The sequence below is a fragment of the Haliaeetus albicilla genome, chromosome 9, assembly GCF_947461875.1.
Source record: "Haliaeetus albicilla chromosome 9, bHalAlb1.1, whole genome shotgun sequence".
Classification (NCBI taxonomy): Eukaryota; Metazoa; Chordata; class Aves; order Accipitriformes; family Accipitridae; genus Haliaeetus; species Haliaeetus albicilla.
The window spans coordinates 40018909-40037720 of record NC_091491.1 but is presented as its reverse complement, the minus strand read 5'-3'; the positions used below and the strand labels follow the sequence as shown (position 1 = coordinate 40037720).

Sequence of the window (18812 nt, the reverse complement as noted above, 5' to 3'; positions counted from 1 at the left end):
ATTGCATAGTTTATTCTGGAGTGGGTGACATCTTGGGCTAAAGCCTCTGTGAATCCTCTCCATTGCTCAGAGTGAGTTTTAATCCCAGGGTTATTCAAGAGGGTTCAAAAGTCTGCCAACAGAAGACCATTTATTTTCATGCTACAGCACACCTGCCTCACCAGTAACGAGGCTAGATTGAATGAGTGAAAAGCTAATGGGGATCCAGCGGGTTCCAATTGTCCCCTGAAGTACTGTCTCACCAAAAGAGCGAGACCTTGTCCTAAGTGGAGTTTTCAGTTTTCATCAGACCCCTGGGCTACAGACATCGGGTCCTGCTATGGCCAACACCATGGAATGTGGTTAGCCAGAGGTTAACTAGGTGGAGAGAGCAGGTAAGACCCTGTTTGTGTTCTGTGTTTACTGACTTCAGCACAAAGCTTTGTAAGAAACCTCATGCATTACCACTGCTTGAGGTAGCTAAAGTCATTAATCTGGCATTTTTGTGCCCTGGGATAGGAAAGAAAATTCAATGAGACTTTCTTTATCGCTTTCTTTGCTCCAAAGTGTTGTCAAATTGCATTGCTCAGACCCAATCCAGCTGTTTCTTGGAGTAAGAGTAGAGACTTGAAGGCTGAGTTTTGACTAAGATCCCTCTTCGCAGTTCTAGACCTACAGAGGATAGTCACAGGCTTGGGAGCTCCTGTAGTGGTTAGTTGTCAATACTCCTCTCTAGGAAGGAGTTCTTGGCTATACTGATCTTTGCATTTTTAATAATACATCACTATCTGAGTGTGGATAAGGATGGGAACTGCTACAGTGGATCCTATTTATGGTACAATTAAAGTAATCTGTTGAGAGCCTTGATGAAGGAGTAGAGGACCCTCAAGTGAGCTGAAAGCAGACTGCCAGTTTTGCCAGGGATTAGCAGAGGATAATTTTGGTTTCTGCTTCCATTTTTCAGAGTCCATCCATTAGTAAAATAATAGAAACATGTAAAACATAAAGTAAATGAATTGGTGGCATTTTTAGTTAGCATCTAATGGATTTTCCTCTGCAAAGAGGAGTATATAAATACAGTTTGTCCACAGTTTTACTCTCCCATTTAGCTTGTCATTAAGAGAAGAAAAAAAAAAGTATGTTCTGAGGTGTGGAATTTTTTTCTTAACTAGTAAACATCTCCTAGATTACTAAGTGATAGGGAAGATTGAAAATGTCAGTCAAAGGAGCTCTTATGCTTCTGCTGAAGGCAATGACAAAGCTTTAATTAACTGAAAGTTACCCAATGATCTAAAAGAGTGCTGAGGTCATTCCCAAAACCAGATGCAATATAAAAGTCTTGAATGGAGGCAACCATGTGTACATAAGTATATACTTGCAGTTTTGGTTTGTAATAATATTTCCTGGAACCAGAATTATACCTGCAGTGAGAGCTACAAGATCAAGCTCTTTTAGAGAGCAGAGGTGGGGAAAACTCGAACTATCCAAATCACTGTAGCACTGAAAACAAAACATGAAATGGGATGAACTTCTAGATTAAAAAAAAAAAAAGTTGAAAGATAACAAAGCAATATTTTTCTGCAATTCTAACTCCTAATTTAAATAAAAGTTAAATATACTTGCTTTAACTCAGCAAAAATGAGGCAGGGTTAATGTTATTTAATGACTGATGTAACTTCAGCTAGCACTATCTATAAAATTTGTGCTCTGTAATTACCGAGTGGGAAAAGTTTTAATATTTCAGAAGTATCACTTCGGATGTGTAATTCCAGCTGGTTCTCACAGTCCTAAATAAGGTCCATGTGAATTACTTTCTAAACAATTGTTGATAAATGATCAGTCACATCTCTTGCTGCTTTTTCTGGGTTAATACCCTAATTGTCTCACACATGAGACAATAAAATAAGATTAATCTAAAACCTCTGTTGAAATGTATCTATTTTATAAGAAATGGTGCTGCATAGCCTGTAATAGGGAGAGGATGATGAGGTACCCTGAAGTGATTAGACATGCTGCAAGAGTGAATTTAATTTGGAAGATTGAGAGGTGTGGAGATAACTGCTTTCTGCCTACACACTTTTACCACTGCTCAGTATAACTGAGGACTTATAAATACTTTATAAATTAAAGAAATTAACCACAGCACTCCCAAACCGTGAGAACCACCTACACCATTTGTACGTTGTTCTATTAATAGTGGCTAAAACATTAGCTCCTGCAACCATGGCATATATTAAAATGGAGCAGAATTGAAAAGATCAGAAGCTGGTGTTCTTTTCCAGGCAAATATGTGGATTTGGAAGGCCTAGATAATTTTCAGTTTTTAAAAAATGGTAATGTCCTGGCTACCTCCAGATCCCTGACCAGAATGACAGTATTCTTAAAAAGTTGATGATATATGTAATGACCAGATTCAGTAAATTCCAAAAGACAGACCCCCACAGCCTCTGTACATGTCCTCAAGCTACTGTGATGCTATCAGGAAGGAAACTTTTTCATTGTTCACTTTTATGTAACAGATCCTGTGCTGGAATTAAGCTTCATTTTTCCTCCTAATTCTCCCCAAAATAACTTAAATAGTTATGTGTCTTAGCCCCCTTCACCCCCCCAGCCCAGCACTTCTGATTGCAACATGCCTAGAAGCCTTATTTAATCTCACCTGCAATCCAATTAAAAGCCTCTCAAAAATTCACACCTGCCCTAATTGTAGATTCACATCACTGCTTTGTAGTCATTAAGTCTATGAGTTAACGTTTTTATGAGTGCAACTAATCTAGTTTATCAACAAAATGCTGGAAGGTTTACGTGCTAAAACAAGATAATCAGTATTCATGCTTCAAGATTTCAGCAGGGGTCAGGAAGGAATTATCTTGTCTTATGAAGCATTTCAAAATGGCTAATTATGTTTGTTCATAAAATTTGGTCCTAAAACAATTGAAATCAGAGTAAAAGCTTTTGAACTTTTAACTGTGAATGACTAATTTAGCTGAGGTGTTGATTTATATCAGAAAGTCCTGTGATCATTTTAGTCTTCAGTAAAGACCAAAAAGATACACTTTGAAAGCATACAAAACCAATAACATATAAGCCTCCATCTCCATGTTGCTTGCACAGGTTGGAAATATACTGTTGAGAGGCAATTGCTGATGAAACTCTATTTCTATGTATGTATGTGTGCATGGATGCATATTCTCTAAGACACATGATTTTAAAGCAGTGGTCCTCTTGGCTCACAGAACTGGGTCAAGGTTGTTAAATATTAACCATGTGCACACAGTTTCCAAGCACCTCTTATAGATCCCAAATATACAGTATTCAAATAGTCTAAAATTTTCTATTTTGCTAGAGATTTTTTTTTAAAAAGAAGTTTTTTCACCCTCATACTGCAGCAATCATCTAGCAATAGAAAACCCATCTAGAACCTTAGACAGATGAGGACAAATAAAAACAGAGCAATGAGAAAGAGAGAAATACTTGTAATTCAGCCAGGAACTTTTTTTTTTTTTCCTAATGGATTCTTGCTCCCAATCCACCCAGAGTAAATCAACAGGCGTGTGGCATGTACTACAGATGGATCAGCCATGGTAAACACATACAGCTGCACAAATCTGTTACACAGGTGCTTGGTTTTAGACCCTGTGGCTAGCCAAGAGCAGTCAGAATTTTTGGCAAATGCCCGTAGTTCCACAGATTGGAAGAGAAAAGACAGTGAGAAAGTAGTCAGCTGGCACTAGCACTTTCCATAGCAGCCCCCAAGCCTGAGCCAAACCTGCCTGTCTCATTCTTCACCCCATATTCTGAATCACTGTCAAATTCCTAAACCTATTTTGCCAATTCAGTGGGAGGTTTTTTTGGCTGGAGTTACTGGAACAGAGACACTGGGATACTTAGTACCTCTGTGTACAGTATTAAGCCCTTCAATTGTTGATTGTTCTGGGGCAAAAGTGTTTGTGTGGGAGTTTTATGGGGTTTTTAGTTTGGTTTTGGATTTTTTCCCCCCCTTTGTCCTTGTCTCTGGTTTTTTGGTTTTTTTTTTCTTTTTTCCCCTCCTTCCTCCTTGTCTCTCTGGGGGGTGGTATCCCCTTCGGCTTTGTCTTTTTGTTTTGTCTTTTTTTTTTTTTTTTTTCCCCTTTGGCCCTGTCTCTGTGGTCATCCCCCCCCCCCTTCGGCCTACTCTCCTTGGGGGTGTCTTTTTCCCCTTTGGCCTTGTCTCTTTGTGTGTTTGGGGTTCCCCCCCCCCATGGCCTTGTTTCTCTGTTTTGGGGGGTGTTTGTGTTCCCCTTCGGCCTAGTCTCCTTGCTTCCCCCCCCTTCGGCCTAGTCTCTTTGGGTGGGGTTCCCCCCCCCCCCCCCCCCCCTTCGGCCTAGTCTCTTTGGGTGGTTCCCCCCCCCCCCCCCCCTTCGGCCTAGTCTCTTTGGGTGGTTCCCCCCCCCCCCCCCTTCGGCCTAGTCTCTTTGGGTGGTTCCCCCCCCCCCCCCCCCCCTTCGGCCTAGTCTCTTTGGGTGGTTCCCCCCCCCCCCCCCCCCTTCGGCCTAGTCTCTTTGGGTGTTTTTTTCCCCCCCTTCGGCCTAGTCTCTTTGGGTGTTTTTTTCCCCCCCTTCGGCCTAGTCTCTTTGGGTGTTTTTTTCCCCCCCTTCGGCCTAGTCTCTTTGGGTGTTTTTTTCCCCCCCTTCGGCCTAGTCTCTTTGAGGTTTTTTTGTTGATTTCTTGTCCCCTTCGGCCTAGTCTCCTTGGGGGTATTCCCTCCCCCCCCTTCGGCCTAGTCTCCTTGGGGGTATTTTTTTTCCCTTCGACCTTGCCTCCTTGTTGTTTTTTTTTTTCCCCCTTTGGCCTCATCTCTTCCTTGCCCCCCATTTCTTCCCTGCAACTGGAAGGCTGCTCTTTGCTAGCTGGGTACGCTGCAGGTGGAACTGAAGTACAGTGACATTTTTTTATGTCCCTCTAAATAGCTGCTGCTGATGTTGCAGAACTGGTGCTGAGCCAGTAGAAATGCATGAACCATAATCAAGCCTGAGAAGACAACGTTATGATGTTGACAGAGACAAATATATAGCTCTCCGCTGTTAATGTTACGTTCAGATTAATCTATGTGATATCTGCATATGACAATGGGCCGAATCGCTTGCTGATGATCTGTTGTGATAGGAACATTAGAGAGGCCTACAGAGGTCATATTAAGCTTATATATAATGAAATACATGTACATTTTCCTGAAAGTTCCATCAGTTTTTCATAATCTAAGATAATTTTCTCTCTAAAACTCTACTTAATAATAAAAAAAGGACTTATATTCCTTATGTTGCAAGGATAACTTTCTAGCTATAAGCTGACAGAGATTTGCCTCTGCTCCGTGCTATTAAGAGATGCATATGAGTTGTCCGTTCATGAAGATCTTAACTGGGCATGTATAGCCATGTGTTTATAGAGCAGTAATCTCTGCTCTATAAATAGCCTGAGCCTGTAGTGATCAAAGAGGGCCAAAAAGCCAGGCTTCCACTTAAACAGAAATTTGGCTTTAACAGTCTGATAAACCTAGAGTGATGGCCAGGGCATAGGACAGCAAGCACCCGTCCCAAAAATCCGAGCTATGAGTGTAAAATCTGCAATTGGGAGGAAGCCTGGAAACCTTGGGGGAGTCTTAGTTCTGCTAGAGAGAACTTTTGGGGTCTGAGGGCTCCTTTGCAAAGCCAGAAAGTTTCATCCTTGGTTGGTCCAGCTATGCAGACCAGGGTGCCCTAGACAAGTATTCTGAACATCCCAGCTCCTTCAGTTTTTGATACTCCAGCAGGAGCACAGATAGGTTTTCACTTAAATAATGCTTAACTTTACAGAAAGCTTATCTAACCCAAATTCCTTTAGACAAAACATTTAAAATGCAGAAACTGTTGGTTTTAATTAAATGGAGTTTTGCTGGGAAATTTCTGACATCAGTCCTCTTAAGACTATCTCTAAAATATGTGTGAAATGTCTGTAATTTAATCAGTGTGCTGTTAGCTTATAAACCTAATGACAACTGGTTTAATGCCAACATTTTTGTTGGCACTGCAGTTCATTTTATTATAATCTTTCAGCAACTCTGGGACTAAATTCAGAATCCTTGCTTTGGATATCAAGAATGGTAAGAAAGAATCAACACATTTTCTCTGGTTTCACAGAGAAACCTTGGTTTCTTGCCTCTTTTGAGCCAAAAGAAAACATTAATTAACAACATTACATTTTCAGTGAGGTCTGGGCAAGATGTCCCTCTAATATGTAATCATCATTCTAAGCAATGACACAGTATCCTCAAACAATTTCCAACATAAGTTTGTTTGACCTTTAGTTTGAAGATACCTGCAATGGGGACTGGTCTTTTTTCACTCTTCATTACCTTAGCCACTTACATCCAAGTAGTTAAGGCTTTCCTATTTTTGCATAAGTGAGGGATATGAATATATGACTACATGATATATTGATTTCATATGAATAATAAATGGAGATATTATTTCCCAGCATATGAAAAAATACAAAGCTAGCAATATATTCACACCAAGAAAATCAGAAAAAACATAATTCAAAAAGTGGTTTAACCTTTATTTTATTCTGCTTTTCTTTCTTCTTCCCTCCATCCTTATTCCTTCTTAAGACCATCACAGGTGTCGTATGCATACTGTGGGAAGGATATTAGTCTTCAGGTAGACCTTATTCAGCCTAGCTCACAGCACATACAAAAGACACCTTCCTAACAAAATATTTTATAAACTGCTTTGCAACCTGCCCTTCCCAAAGGTTATTTGTGCATTTTAATTAGCTCAGATTTTTTTTTCCCTATTGATTAGGCTGATTAGACAGATAGATAGTGAAATATAGCTAAGAGAAGGATATCAAAAGAGACAAATGCTGCTTTTAAACGTGCTTAGGCATTGCTGGTGCTGCCAAGGCTCACCGCAGCAGATCAGCACCCAACATGTCTATGAAGCACACCACATAAATAAAATGGGGAGTGCCAGAACTGGCTCAATGACAGACAGAAAATTCATCCTTCTGTGGTTTTTTTTCAGTAGCTCATCACTGGCATGAGGAGTAGCTGATAAATACCCAATACACTGTAGACTGACACAGCTCTCCATGCAACTATTAATAGCAGTAACTATGCTAATGTATGTAATGAGCTAATTACCTGTGGTATAAACATGAAGTGCTGCATAAAGAGGGCTTTTTAATCCCAGATAATTTCAAGTTTTAATCAGCTTGCTCAAAAATGACCAGGTTTTTTGATTGCACAGGTTTGATTGTAGTCTTTGGAAATACTATGCTAAAAGGTGGTTTTCCATAATTTAGTCAGGAAATAATTGTATTCTCTTAGAAATAACTGAAAAGATGATAAGCCATCATCTCTTGCAGAATTTGGCCTTTCTGCAAAAATAAATCCCTTTGGTGTAGGGATCCTGTGTGGTCAAATTGATTGCCCGAAAGAGCATGCTCTCTGTTCATTATCTAGATCTCTTCAGCCTATTCAATTCAAGAAGGAATTTTGCAAGAGCTCACAATCACTAGAACAGAAAATAGATGCACTGAAATGCTGTTACATCTACAGAAAGCTTCAGGATAATTTATTTATGAGATGAGTTGTTGCTTTTACGTACTCCTTATGTTTATCAAATTTTTGGCATTTATTCTGCCCAGTTGGGCCAGTGAAAAGCAGCCAATTAAGGTGTTATTCAGGCATACAACTTCCAACCCCATCCAGAAGCAGAGAAGTAGGAAGAAGAATTATCCAAGGGATTTTTAGAAGCTTCTAATACATTCAGCTGAAGTAGGTAGAAAGGGGTACAGGAGATGCCTACTTGCATGGCAACTAGAGCTCGCTTGACCATGTCAAAGACCTGGGTCCTTCCCACCAAGGTCACAATGTCCCTCGGCAGTGATATCCTCTGCAGCCTTCCCCAAGAGGAGCAAGGGCTTTATGGCCATGTCCCGCTCCCCTGCTGAGAGCTGGCTGGCTGAGCAGGGCTTTCATGGCTGATTTCTGATAAACCTGCTGACACGCAGATCGATGCTCTTCTGCAGGTATAAAAACTTGTCCATCATGTTCCAGTAAATGTGGGGTTGTCCCTCAACTAGGAGGTAACTCATGGACAAAAAAACCAAACAACAACCATAACTGGAGCTTACTTCCATAGCAGAGGTTTTACCAGTTGAAGACAGTGGGTGCCTGAGCAGGGAAAGCTGTGAGTTCATTCCTTTGTGAATCTGTATATCTTTACTCCTTGAGAAATGAGGATAGCAGAAGCAGAGGTGTCAGTTTTTCTGGCTTGTCTCACCATTGCACTTGCACACAGAGTGCTGATGATTTAGGCCTTCAAGACATAGTTTGAATACTCTCCTACTATGGCTTTGTCCTACAGATTTGGCCATAAAGAAGCAATGATTCGGGCTTTAATGGCGGTCTTAAAACTTTTTGGTCTAACAAGCAAATATCATTTGAAGTGTCCAGCAAAGTTGTTATCTCTTTATGTTTATGTCAATTAAATTATGTCTGAAGCAAGGTTTAAGTGCGGTGGCATTGCTGTTAAAGATCAAACCTGATTGTGTATTGCATGGCAATACTGTAAAAGAGTGCTATTTCTACTAAAAAAAAAAATAATTTTTCTATAACAGATTACATTGTTTCTTTGAAGTGTGAATTTAAACAGTATTTATAATAATATGTACATCATTAATCTTCAGACTTTAATCTCTATAGTCCTATTTAACACAGTGAAGCTTCAAAGGGTATGGATACCTTATATTGTTTATTGAGATATGAGGTAAAATAGAAATGAAAGATCTGGGGAATCAAAATTATATCCATAACATTTCTTTAATCTGCATAACATATTTAATGCTAGATGTGTTAGAAAGCTACCTGTATATTTGCTTGATGAACAGTAATACGGACATACCGGAAAGGGTAAACATATTAATTGGAGCCTGCACATCGCTCCTTCTTGCTAGTGTAATCATTAAATTGATTTTTCCAGTCTGACATGTAATTGTTCCAGCGATGGAATCCTGCTTTCCACTCTCGTTCTGCTTCATCAATATTTCCTGTAAAACATGAAATGGGTTACATTAATCTAAATTTGAATCTCTTTGTGTGTTAATTGAAAAATAATTTTGATTATCAATGTCATTTGCTCCAAATACATTATAGGGTGGTCTTTTGTCTCATTTCTTAAACCTGGAATGACTGAAAATTCAGTGATTAACACTTTATCTTTAAATCAGGAAGAAAGTACTGCAAAGATATCATTCTGGCACACCGCAGGGTAATAAATATGCTTATGTATGGGCTTGTTGCTTCGGGATAATGCTTCTGTACAAGTTCTTCATTTTAAAGCTACCTTTTTTTTTTTTTTAAAGCCTCAAAATATTAGTTTGGTTCAGTATACGCTACAGTGAAACTTACACACCCTGAAGACTACGATATGCAAACTGAGATAGGTGCTTGTAAAGATACAGTGAAATCACAGCTTTGTTCAAGGCAACAAGGGTATTGTCATTAGTTTCAATGGATTTCAATGGATGGCCAGGATTTCACCCTACTGAGGAATAAATCCACAAGTTTAATGTGTAAGGGGAACAAGTTTGGAGAAAGATACTGTAAAATGTGCACTATGTCAACATGAAACCATCTCCTCTTTTCTTTTTCATTCTAGCCTATAAAGAATTTGCCGACTAATCCTGTGTCCCAAGGCAATATTTATAGCCAAATTTGTTATAGACATCAGAGCAGAGGGTGAGGATGACACTAGTAATAAAAATGTATCATTTTACAAGGTTCCCAGAGTATTTTACGGACAGGGATTACTTCCTCCAGTCCCAAAAGGTAATTAACACTAGGGAGAAATGCAGTGACCTTGCAGGAACAACCCATACAACAACTAAAGGAAAGGTAATGTATGTAGGCTGTATCGCATACTGTGGCTTATTATTTTGGATCAGTTGTAGACTTCTTAAAGTTTAGAAACCATTTGTGATCTATGGATGCCTTTATTCATTCTGGACCTAATTATCTCAGTGTCCCATATTGACATAGCTTGCTTCCAAAAAAATTTGGTAACTGTGTTCATGAGATAACAGTTACATGGTTTCTTTATGCTCTTTTGGCTTTATGTTCTTCTGCTGCAGTAGAGCATAGGCCCTTTCCCTCCATAAATACACCCTTTTCCCCTTTTTTATGATCTGTCAGCACTGCAAGTTTAACTGGTTATGTGAAAATGAAATACTTTTGTGTTTTGCACATCAATAGAGAAAATATTCTGGAAAGAGAGTTAACAGATTTGGAGATTTACTTTGGAGAAGCATCCAGTAATTTGGTTGCTTATCTGCAGTTTAGCTCAACGTTTCCAAACCTTTTTGGTCTGGAAATCCAGATGGCAATTTAATGATACTTTGAAATGAGATTTACATTACTTCTTGGTTTCAGTGAGACCAGAAATAAAACCAAGATACTTTTTTTCTTGGGGAGGTTCTGTACTTCTGCTTGTAGTCAAAAGGGAAATTGTGAAGAACAAATATAGGAAAAATATTTAAAAAAATTAACCATACTCCTCTCCCTCAGTTAAAGATGCAAATAAGCTTGGTTACATCGAGATCAAGAAAAGTTCAGATAATTTTAATTTTTTTTTTCTGCAGGCCGCAGTTGTCATTAACTCAAAGAGGATTTGTAAATGCTGGTAACAATAAAACCATGTTTTGATTACTAAGCTATGCAGATATGACTCACAGAACTATGGGGAGAAGACATGCACAACACTTTACTTTCCTGACTTGCTTTTGCATGTTTCTTAATTTAAAGATGTAGCCAGGGTCTCAGGTAAAGCCAAATTTTCCACATATGTCAAATGGATTGGTAATTTAGTGTATGAACCAGTACTAGTACTATTTGGAGAAAAATGTCTTAACTGTATTTCTTGCCTTATTCTTGATTATGAGTATCCAGTTTTATTTATCCAAGCAAAGCCTTCACTTATGAATTTAAAAAAACCTGTTCCTTCATTAATTATTCAGGTTTAGATGTGTTTGAAGTCTGCCCAAAGACTTTAGAAGTCTGCCCAAAGACTTTAGAAAATGGAATACCTCTACCATACACACAACTTCAACTAAAAGTCACTGTTCTAGAGTATAAATTATGAGGCATTTCAGTGCTTCTTCAAGATTATGGTGAAGTGAGTCATCTAGAGAAAGCAGACAACAAGAAATTCAGAATAGCCACCATAATGAATCTAAAAGACAAAAGGGGGAAGGAAAACACTGAAATAAGAACTTGGATTCCCATTTGTTTGCTTTTTTCAGTGATAAGATCCAAATTGAAGTCACAAGTCAATGCATCCCATTATCAGCAACATCATCAATCTCTTTGAAGCAACCACCCATGACTTAGATGAGCTGACAGCTAGAAGGCAAAAAAAAAAAAGAAGATTAGAGAATTCCACTTGACCGATAATTACAGCTGAGAGCAGTGGGTTACTACAATGTGCTGCAATGCTATGGAAGTCAGCTAATAATATAGTGAGGTTATTTTGCTGTATGCAGTCATTTAGGCAATCCCAAACTTTACCAGCTAACCTAATGCAAAGCCCAGTGATGTTTACAAGGAGAAAAGGGGAGATTTCAGTAGGCAATGAATCATACCTCAGTGATCAGAGAGGTGCCCAGTGTAACAGAGAGAAAAAAAAAAATTTTTTTTTTTTAATTTATTTTTCAGCACTTTCAGCACAGGCAGCTGGCATTTCTTTCCTTTCCATACAGGCATACAGCCCTTACATTAATAGCATTACAGCAAAGTTAAATTTATCTCCATACCATCTTTTGTTGAACTGCTAGATGTGCCAATAAAGTGCTAATTTTAAATGTATTTTTGTGGTATTAACATTAAGATCAGGACAAATGCCATATAGCTGTTATGATATAGTATAATTAATAAGGGATGACAAGTTGGAATTAGTTTTTCTGTCCTCAACAGCTTATAAATGCAAGTACCCGCAAACTGCTTGATTCATTAGTCTGATAAATGCTACAAGTTATCTATGCTGTAGATTCTCATGGTGATAGCTTCTACACAAATGTTCAGAAAGGAGAAAACAAATAGTATCTATACTTCAGTATCTCTAATGTTCTTTAATCACACACTCTGAACATCAGTGCTTTTTCTACCCACAACAGTGTATTTGGGTTTGTATGTATTTTTAAGGACTTCAGATTTTTTTTTTTTTTTAAATGTTCTTCTTCCAAAAGTCAATACAGCTCTCTGGGAGATGAAATAAATACTGTAAGGGCTGTTATCTCTCCTGTGACCTGGGATGCAAGGTACTGGAGTTAGAATGAAATCAGGTTGTTAAGGCACATAGCTTATTGCCCATAGGTGCAGTAAGTACCATCTTACTCTGTCAGTACGTGCAGTGGTATTGGTGAGGTTACTTTTGACTCGTTCACTTTTCTGCATGCATAATGAGTGCAGCATCTAGCTCTATGGAAATTGAAAACTAATTCTGATGATAAATTTTCTAATTGGTCACATTTTTAATAGTCTTACTACCCTGAGTATTTAGCTCTATAGAATCCAGAAACTGTTTGGAGGATCATAGCAAATAAAATTATTTTGGTTATTCACTGGTCAAGAGGTTGGTTGAAATTCTCTCTGTCTCCACATTCAAAATCTTTTTAGGGTTGTTTTAAAATAGAATGTATTTATATTAGCTACTTTGATGTTTGATTTCTCTATAGATGATACATGATGCAGTGATATTAAATAAAATAGAAAAATATGTATCAGGCACACTAAAGTAGTAATGGAACAATAAATGGAAAGGTTGACTGCTTGCAGCTCTCTATAACCAAGAGGAAATAGGCACGTGTGTGTGTATATATATATATATATATAGTTAGGGCTCTAGATGCCTTAAAGATTGTGTTAAGGAGGTGGAGTCTAACATAGGTGCTTTTATAACTAACATACAATTGCTCTAAAAGCTACTTAAGAGTAATTTGCTGTTTACTGTCCCTCTGGTGTGTTTCTTTTAGAAGCAGTCATCAGAAAAAGTTCTGGTGATTGTCCCAGTGCTCACGCCTTCAAATAAAATATTAAATGCTGAATGCTCCCAGCTTGTCTTGGGGTGAGTGGGAATGGAGGGTATTCTCGGTGCCTTTGCAGTAGAGTTGAAATCTGTACAGTAATTATCTAGTTGGAACTGAGAGCCCACGTAAGGCATGTCTAGGTCTAGTTTACCTGGCTAGTGATTATTACCAAGCTAGACACAAAATGACACATTTTGACTCATGTCTTCAATTATACTTTTATATATTGAAATTGAAAGGTAAGACATGAGAAATCTTCCAAAATCATACAAACTTATGCTTATTTTTTTTCTTATTAGTTTTCTCCATCCATAACCATGATTTTTTTTTTTTTAACATACCAGATTTTGTTGCTTGAGGAAAATGGAAAATATCTAACCATAATGATGACAGGGACTAAATATTTCCCTCTCTCGTATATTTAACTGCCTCAAGGAACCTGTATTACCCAGCCTGTTGTGGTTTGTTACCAAGCACATCCATGCCAAATTCTGACCACTTGGCACAATGAGAAATCCCCTTGCAATTTCTGCAAAATAAATCGGTTTGATCGTGCTCTTCAGGTTCTAACTGATGTAATTCCACTTTGTCTATCTGAATCCTACTTGAACTATAACTTGCAATAATGATAACATAACATTTCTTTCTTGTTCTCTGTCATCTTATATCATATCATATTAAAGCAACCTTCTTTTTATAAGAATATTTCAGTGGAAGAAATAATACAAAAGATAGAGCCTCAGAAAATGAGGAAATACATGTATTTATGGCGTGCACTGTCCTTTGAGCCTAAAAGGAGATAGGAATGCAAAATAATATTTTCAGTGAAGAGAATTATTACAATATAAAGTATTATATCATGTTTATAAACAGAATCTTAAAGGTTTCTTTGTCAGAATTGTATGAGACTGTATAGGGAACATAAATATAAACTCATAGTATTTCTGTTACAATATTTCAAGGACTGATAGATGTAGATGCATGACAAAGCAATACTCTAGATGTAGATGCATGACAAAGCAGCACTCCTTCTTGACAGTACTCTTGTCTCATTTCTATATTAGGATCCAGGCACAATCATTCTTTCTTTTTTGCTAAGGATATGCTCAGGAATTTCTTTTAATTAAATTATGTAAATTTATGTTTTAAATTACTGAATATGGCACAGTGGTGTATTTATGTCTCCTGGCAGATCCAGAGTGTTGCTTTGTCATCCTTCACACCACAAGACCGTGCAAAGCAACTCTGCTGTCCTGCCAAGATATGTTGAACTATGTCTGGTGATGCGCTCTCTTCTGCTCCGCCACAGAGCATTTGGTGATGCACAGTACTCAATGGGGGTTCACAGCCAGGTTAAAGAAATATGTAAAATAGTTCAGTTCTTCTGGCACAGCATAAAGGACTTGCCAGAATTTGAGAAACCTCCCTAAATCTATCCATAATTTGGTATACTATGATTTTAAAAACAGAGTATGCTTTATAAATTATTCATTTTACCTACTGATTTTTTCTTGTCTTGATTTAATTGAAAAACATCTATTGAATTGAGAGGAGATGAAAGTTGAGCCACAATACACTTATAGGCTCAAATGAGGAAGGAATAAATTCTTTCAGAAAGAATCATCTGTGCACCATGAAGGTTTACGTATTTTTAAGAGTAACGTTCAAACTGAATCTTACAGAAAGCTGGTAAATTACTAATTAACATTTAAAAAGTGTATCTTATTTTTGAAATGTGACTTCCCCCCATCAAACTGCAGAATGCTGTTCCAGAGCTGCAAAATCACTTTATAAAACCAATTCCTTTCAAACTCCAGAAGCACAGAGGCTTGGTTTGTTTGGTGGGCTTTGCAAAAACAGTGGCATCGAGCTTCTAAAGAAAATCTGAGTCCTTTGTGTTCAACTGAACCTGTTATACTTTTCTAGGTAGTGAAATCTCATCAACTTATTGTATACAGGGTCAGGCACAAATCAGTTCTAATTTGCATAGGCAAATCCTGAAGTCTCTGGCTTGTCATCAATGACTGACACTCTAGAAATAAAACAGAAGGTGCTCTCATGTGAGATGTAGAACAGAATCCCCTCTTGGCAGCAGAGATGCACTTAATATCCTCTGTGGATTAGTTGCCTGCTAATATAAATTCCATAAATAATAGATAATATAATCCCAATATAACATCCCACAATGCACCTTAGGTACATAAAGTTCCAACAGAACATCTAGAGCCTCTAGAAACCCCAGCGCAAGCCTCCCCTTTAGCAACGTCTTTCGTGCTCTTGCCGGTACCCCAGAACTGCAGAGCCTGGCAGTGCCGAGACCCTCGCAGGGGCAGCTCGAGAGCAGAGATTTGCAGCACTCTAAAACGTCTCGTGTTGTGGCTGCATCTGCGCTTTGGGGCAGAGAAGCTCCGTATCGCGTCAATCCTGGGCCTTGGCCTGTCCCCGGGGTTTGTCCTCGTACATAACAGGGTGCTACAGGGTGGTGAGCCCATGGCCAGAAGCACAGGGCACGTTACAGGGTACAGCCTCACCTCGGCATGGACGGTCTCATCCAACATCTGAACATCTCATGGAAATTCAAATAAGGACGTAAGATAAATGAAAAGATTTAAACTCGAGTATTACGTTAATATCAAGGAAACGATCCTTGTATAAAAGTTACATAAAAGCCTCTATAAAAGCATTTTTACCTGTCATTTCCAGGACTTTGGGAAAAAAAATATTCCAGAATCGACACTGCTGAGCACGTAATTTTGTCAGTATCTCTGATGTGTTGGTATTTAATGTCAAATATTTTTGTTCAGTACTAGTGAAGACTGGCCATCTTGTTCCATTAATCAGGGTCCCATTTGGAGTTCTAAATGAGAAAAGAAACATTTCATTTGGAATGAGAAATTACCTCAGCACATCAGTAAAGCTTTATTTGTTTTTTATTTAATGGTTATTTCAGCTTAAGTATGTTAGTTTGGAATTACTGAAGTATACTTTTGTAAGTAATGGGAAAAAAGGAAGGTAAATTTGATTTAACTTCATTTGACAAAAAAGAAAATTATTTATATTCCCCTTTTGGGGTGTTCTGGGTTCACCTAAGAGAAAAAAGTTAATAAACAACCATACACAAACTACACCTGTTGAATTTGGAGATTCTTACAGCTGTAAATTATTATGGATGATTTAAGAACAAACCAACCAGCTGGGGAGGTTGCATGGTTTATGTTTTTGTTTGAATATTGCTGATCCCTTCAGAGAGACAAATAGGTTGGACTAAGTAGCTCAGATAAAAATGCAATTGGAGGTACAAATAATGTCTAAACTTTGGTTGAGAGCTGTATTGGGAGAGAAAACAATTATTCCTCATTAGGAAGGAACCGTTCTTCCATGAAGTATGTTGAGCCCTGTTAGCAGAGTGCCAAATAGGAACAATCTCAAATCTTTTGGAACCTGGGAAGAGGTACAGAGCACCTGGCTCTTTATAAAACATGCTCTGCACATTAAAAGATCACAGCTGTTAGTATTAAAATAGTAGCGGTAAATATTTATAATACAACAGAATTCATAAGGTTCTAGGGACAGGCATCCAGGTTTTTGCCTCCGAAAAGGACAATATGTAGTATCTATATGACTAGAGAAAAAAATAATTGGTTTAAGAGTGTAGAAGAACAACAAAATGTGGAGCATTGCATTAAGGAACAAATGAGACAGAATATGATTCTTAGAAAAAGAAGTAGATTTATACTTTAAACAGTCACAAATCACTGTTCGCTCAGAAGAGGTTAAGCATACAAATTAAACATCTTATTGCAGTGCAAGCAGAAGGACTCATTTTCTTTTCTAGAAGCTGATATCAACGAATCTGGGGTTTAGGGGCAGAACAACAGTATTTGATGATACTTGATGGGGTAAATCAAGAACACTATTAGCTAACTTAATTTGGTTATCTCTACTTTTCTCCAGGACTCTTCCCAGAAGGCATCGGTTAGAGAGGAGTCTGGGGTGTGCGAAGCCGACCTGAGTTCTGCTTGCCAAGAGTGGGAATGAGGTACCGGGTGTAGGTGGGAGCAGTCAGAGCACAAGATTCAGCTGCTGAAATAATATCGATATGTCTTAGTTCATTCGGAATGAATCAAGTTTTCGGCCCATGTTTTAGTATTCTGGAGTCTTTGGCATTGGCTGCCTACAGAAATGATGTTAGAGTAAGAGATTCAGCATGTCGTTTCCTGAATTGCTCACTTCTTTACTAATTTTTCTTTACTAATTCAGCTCTGATTAACCTATGGCACCCTTTTTAACTGCAAGTTTGTTTGTGGCTCATGAGAATGATGACTTAAGCAGAGCTGACTTGCACTTCAGTTCAAGATCAGAACGCTAATGATGCTGTCAGTATTCATTTAACAGCTTTTATGCTATGAAATAAATCATGACATTCCACATTATAATTTACAGGTGGGGGGGGGATTACACAATGGCTACAGATGTATTTTACTAAAAATGATTGAAAGAACTGTCAGATGAACACAGCATTTTGAAATACATGAACCTGCTGATTATGACATTCTCTCTGCATTTCTAGGAAGCTTAATGTTCAAAGAAATGTCCAGTAATTTCCTTCTTAGCTCCATTATTGAAAATTTCCCAAGTTAAAAAATAGCTCCCAGTTACAGCAAAACAGAGAGATTACAGGAGTATAACTTTTAACTGGGAAGAACAAGTTATGAATATAACCTCGTTGTTCTGTCACAATCCCTGTTCATTCCTTCTTGCTAATAACTTCATGATGAGAATTGCAGTGCCCAGAATAAGCTGTAAAATTCCCTGTTCTTTGCACCAAACTCAAAGTTCAATAACATTCATAGAGAAAATGAAAAGCATTGTGAGAATATCTTTACTGAACAGAAAGGAATCCAATACACTGCACAACCTTGTCTCTGTCCATCTATGTTCGGATGGACAATCTTTGCTGATAGATTGTAGGAACTTGCTTCTACTGAAACAAAGCTCAAAATTTCCATGGAAACGTCCATCCTATCATCTTTTGTCAATTCCTCAAACATCTGTTCTTTCATCTTCTAGTATTACTCAGTCATGTCTTCTTCAGCAGATTCTAGTTTTGCCCACCTCAGTGCTGTCAGTGGGGCCCAAAGGCATGTCCTGAAAGGGCTTGGGCCACACATCTTCAGGACGGACCTTTATCTTGTGCATCTACCTTGTCAAACTCTAATCACCCTTCTTAGACCTCTCTCCATACCTATAAGCTCTAGTCAGGAAAGACCTTCATTTTGTTTGGAGAAAAAGTGAGCTGCTTCATGGAATATTTTAGAAGGAAGCTAGCTACTTTTCTACACACTTTTTAATGTTTGCAGGAACAAGTCCTGTGGCAATTAAGAAATACAATTATTTGAATTGCTCCCAGAGGAGAAATGCAAAGGGGGGGGGGAACCAAACCAAAAAACCAAACAAACCACCTGTGTTTAAACTTTGGTGTAAACAGAATTTTATTTCATTATTTCAGCTATTTTTTAATTTGCATATGCCCTGAAGTTATAGGCTGGACTCTTGCTATTCCCTGATAGTGGTACAGCAGCTCATTTATAGTTAATTATTTCATTAAGGCATGTCTTTAAGGCAGCCAAACTTATTTTCTCATTAACTCGAAAACAGAGTATCTTTGTGGGCTCAATCTCCAGTAAAGCTGCTCTTGTGTTCTACCCCTATACATATATGTGCTCTCACTG

The 18812-nt window shown here is 38.2% G+C and overlaps 1 protein-coding gene across 4 annotated transcripts in view; it reads right to left on the bottom strand.

Annotated features, from left to right (window-relative positions):
* Positions 1–18812, bottom strand: part of BCHE (butyrylcholinesterase) — a 46133-nt gene that overhangs the window by 2684 nt on the left and 24637 nt on the right. For 2 of the 4 annotated variants that reach the window (XM_069792800.1, XM_009930812.2), the window contains exons 3-4: positions 15771–15937; positions 6532–9048 (exon numbers count right to left, since the gene is read on the bottom strand). In XM_069792800.1, coding sequence (XP_069648901.1) covers positions 8921–9048; positions 15771–15937 — 295 coding nt within the window. In that variant the 3' untranslated portion in view covers positions 6532–8920. Of the gene's footprint in view, positions 1–6531; positions 9049–12918; positions 13073–15770; positions 15938–18812 lie in introns of those variants that run through there. The other 2 variants (XM_069792801.1, XM_069792802.1) reach the window with 2 other exon arrangements.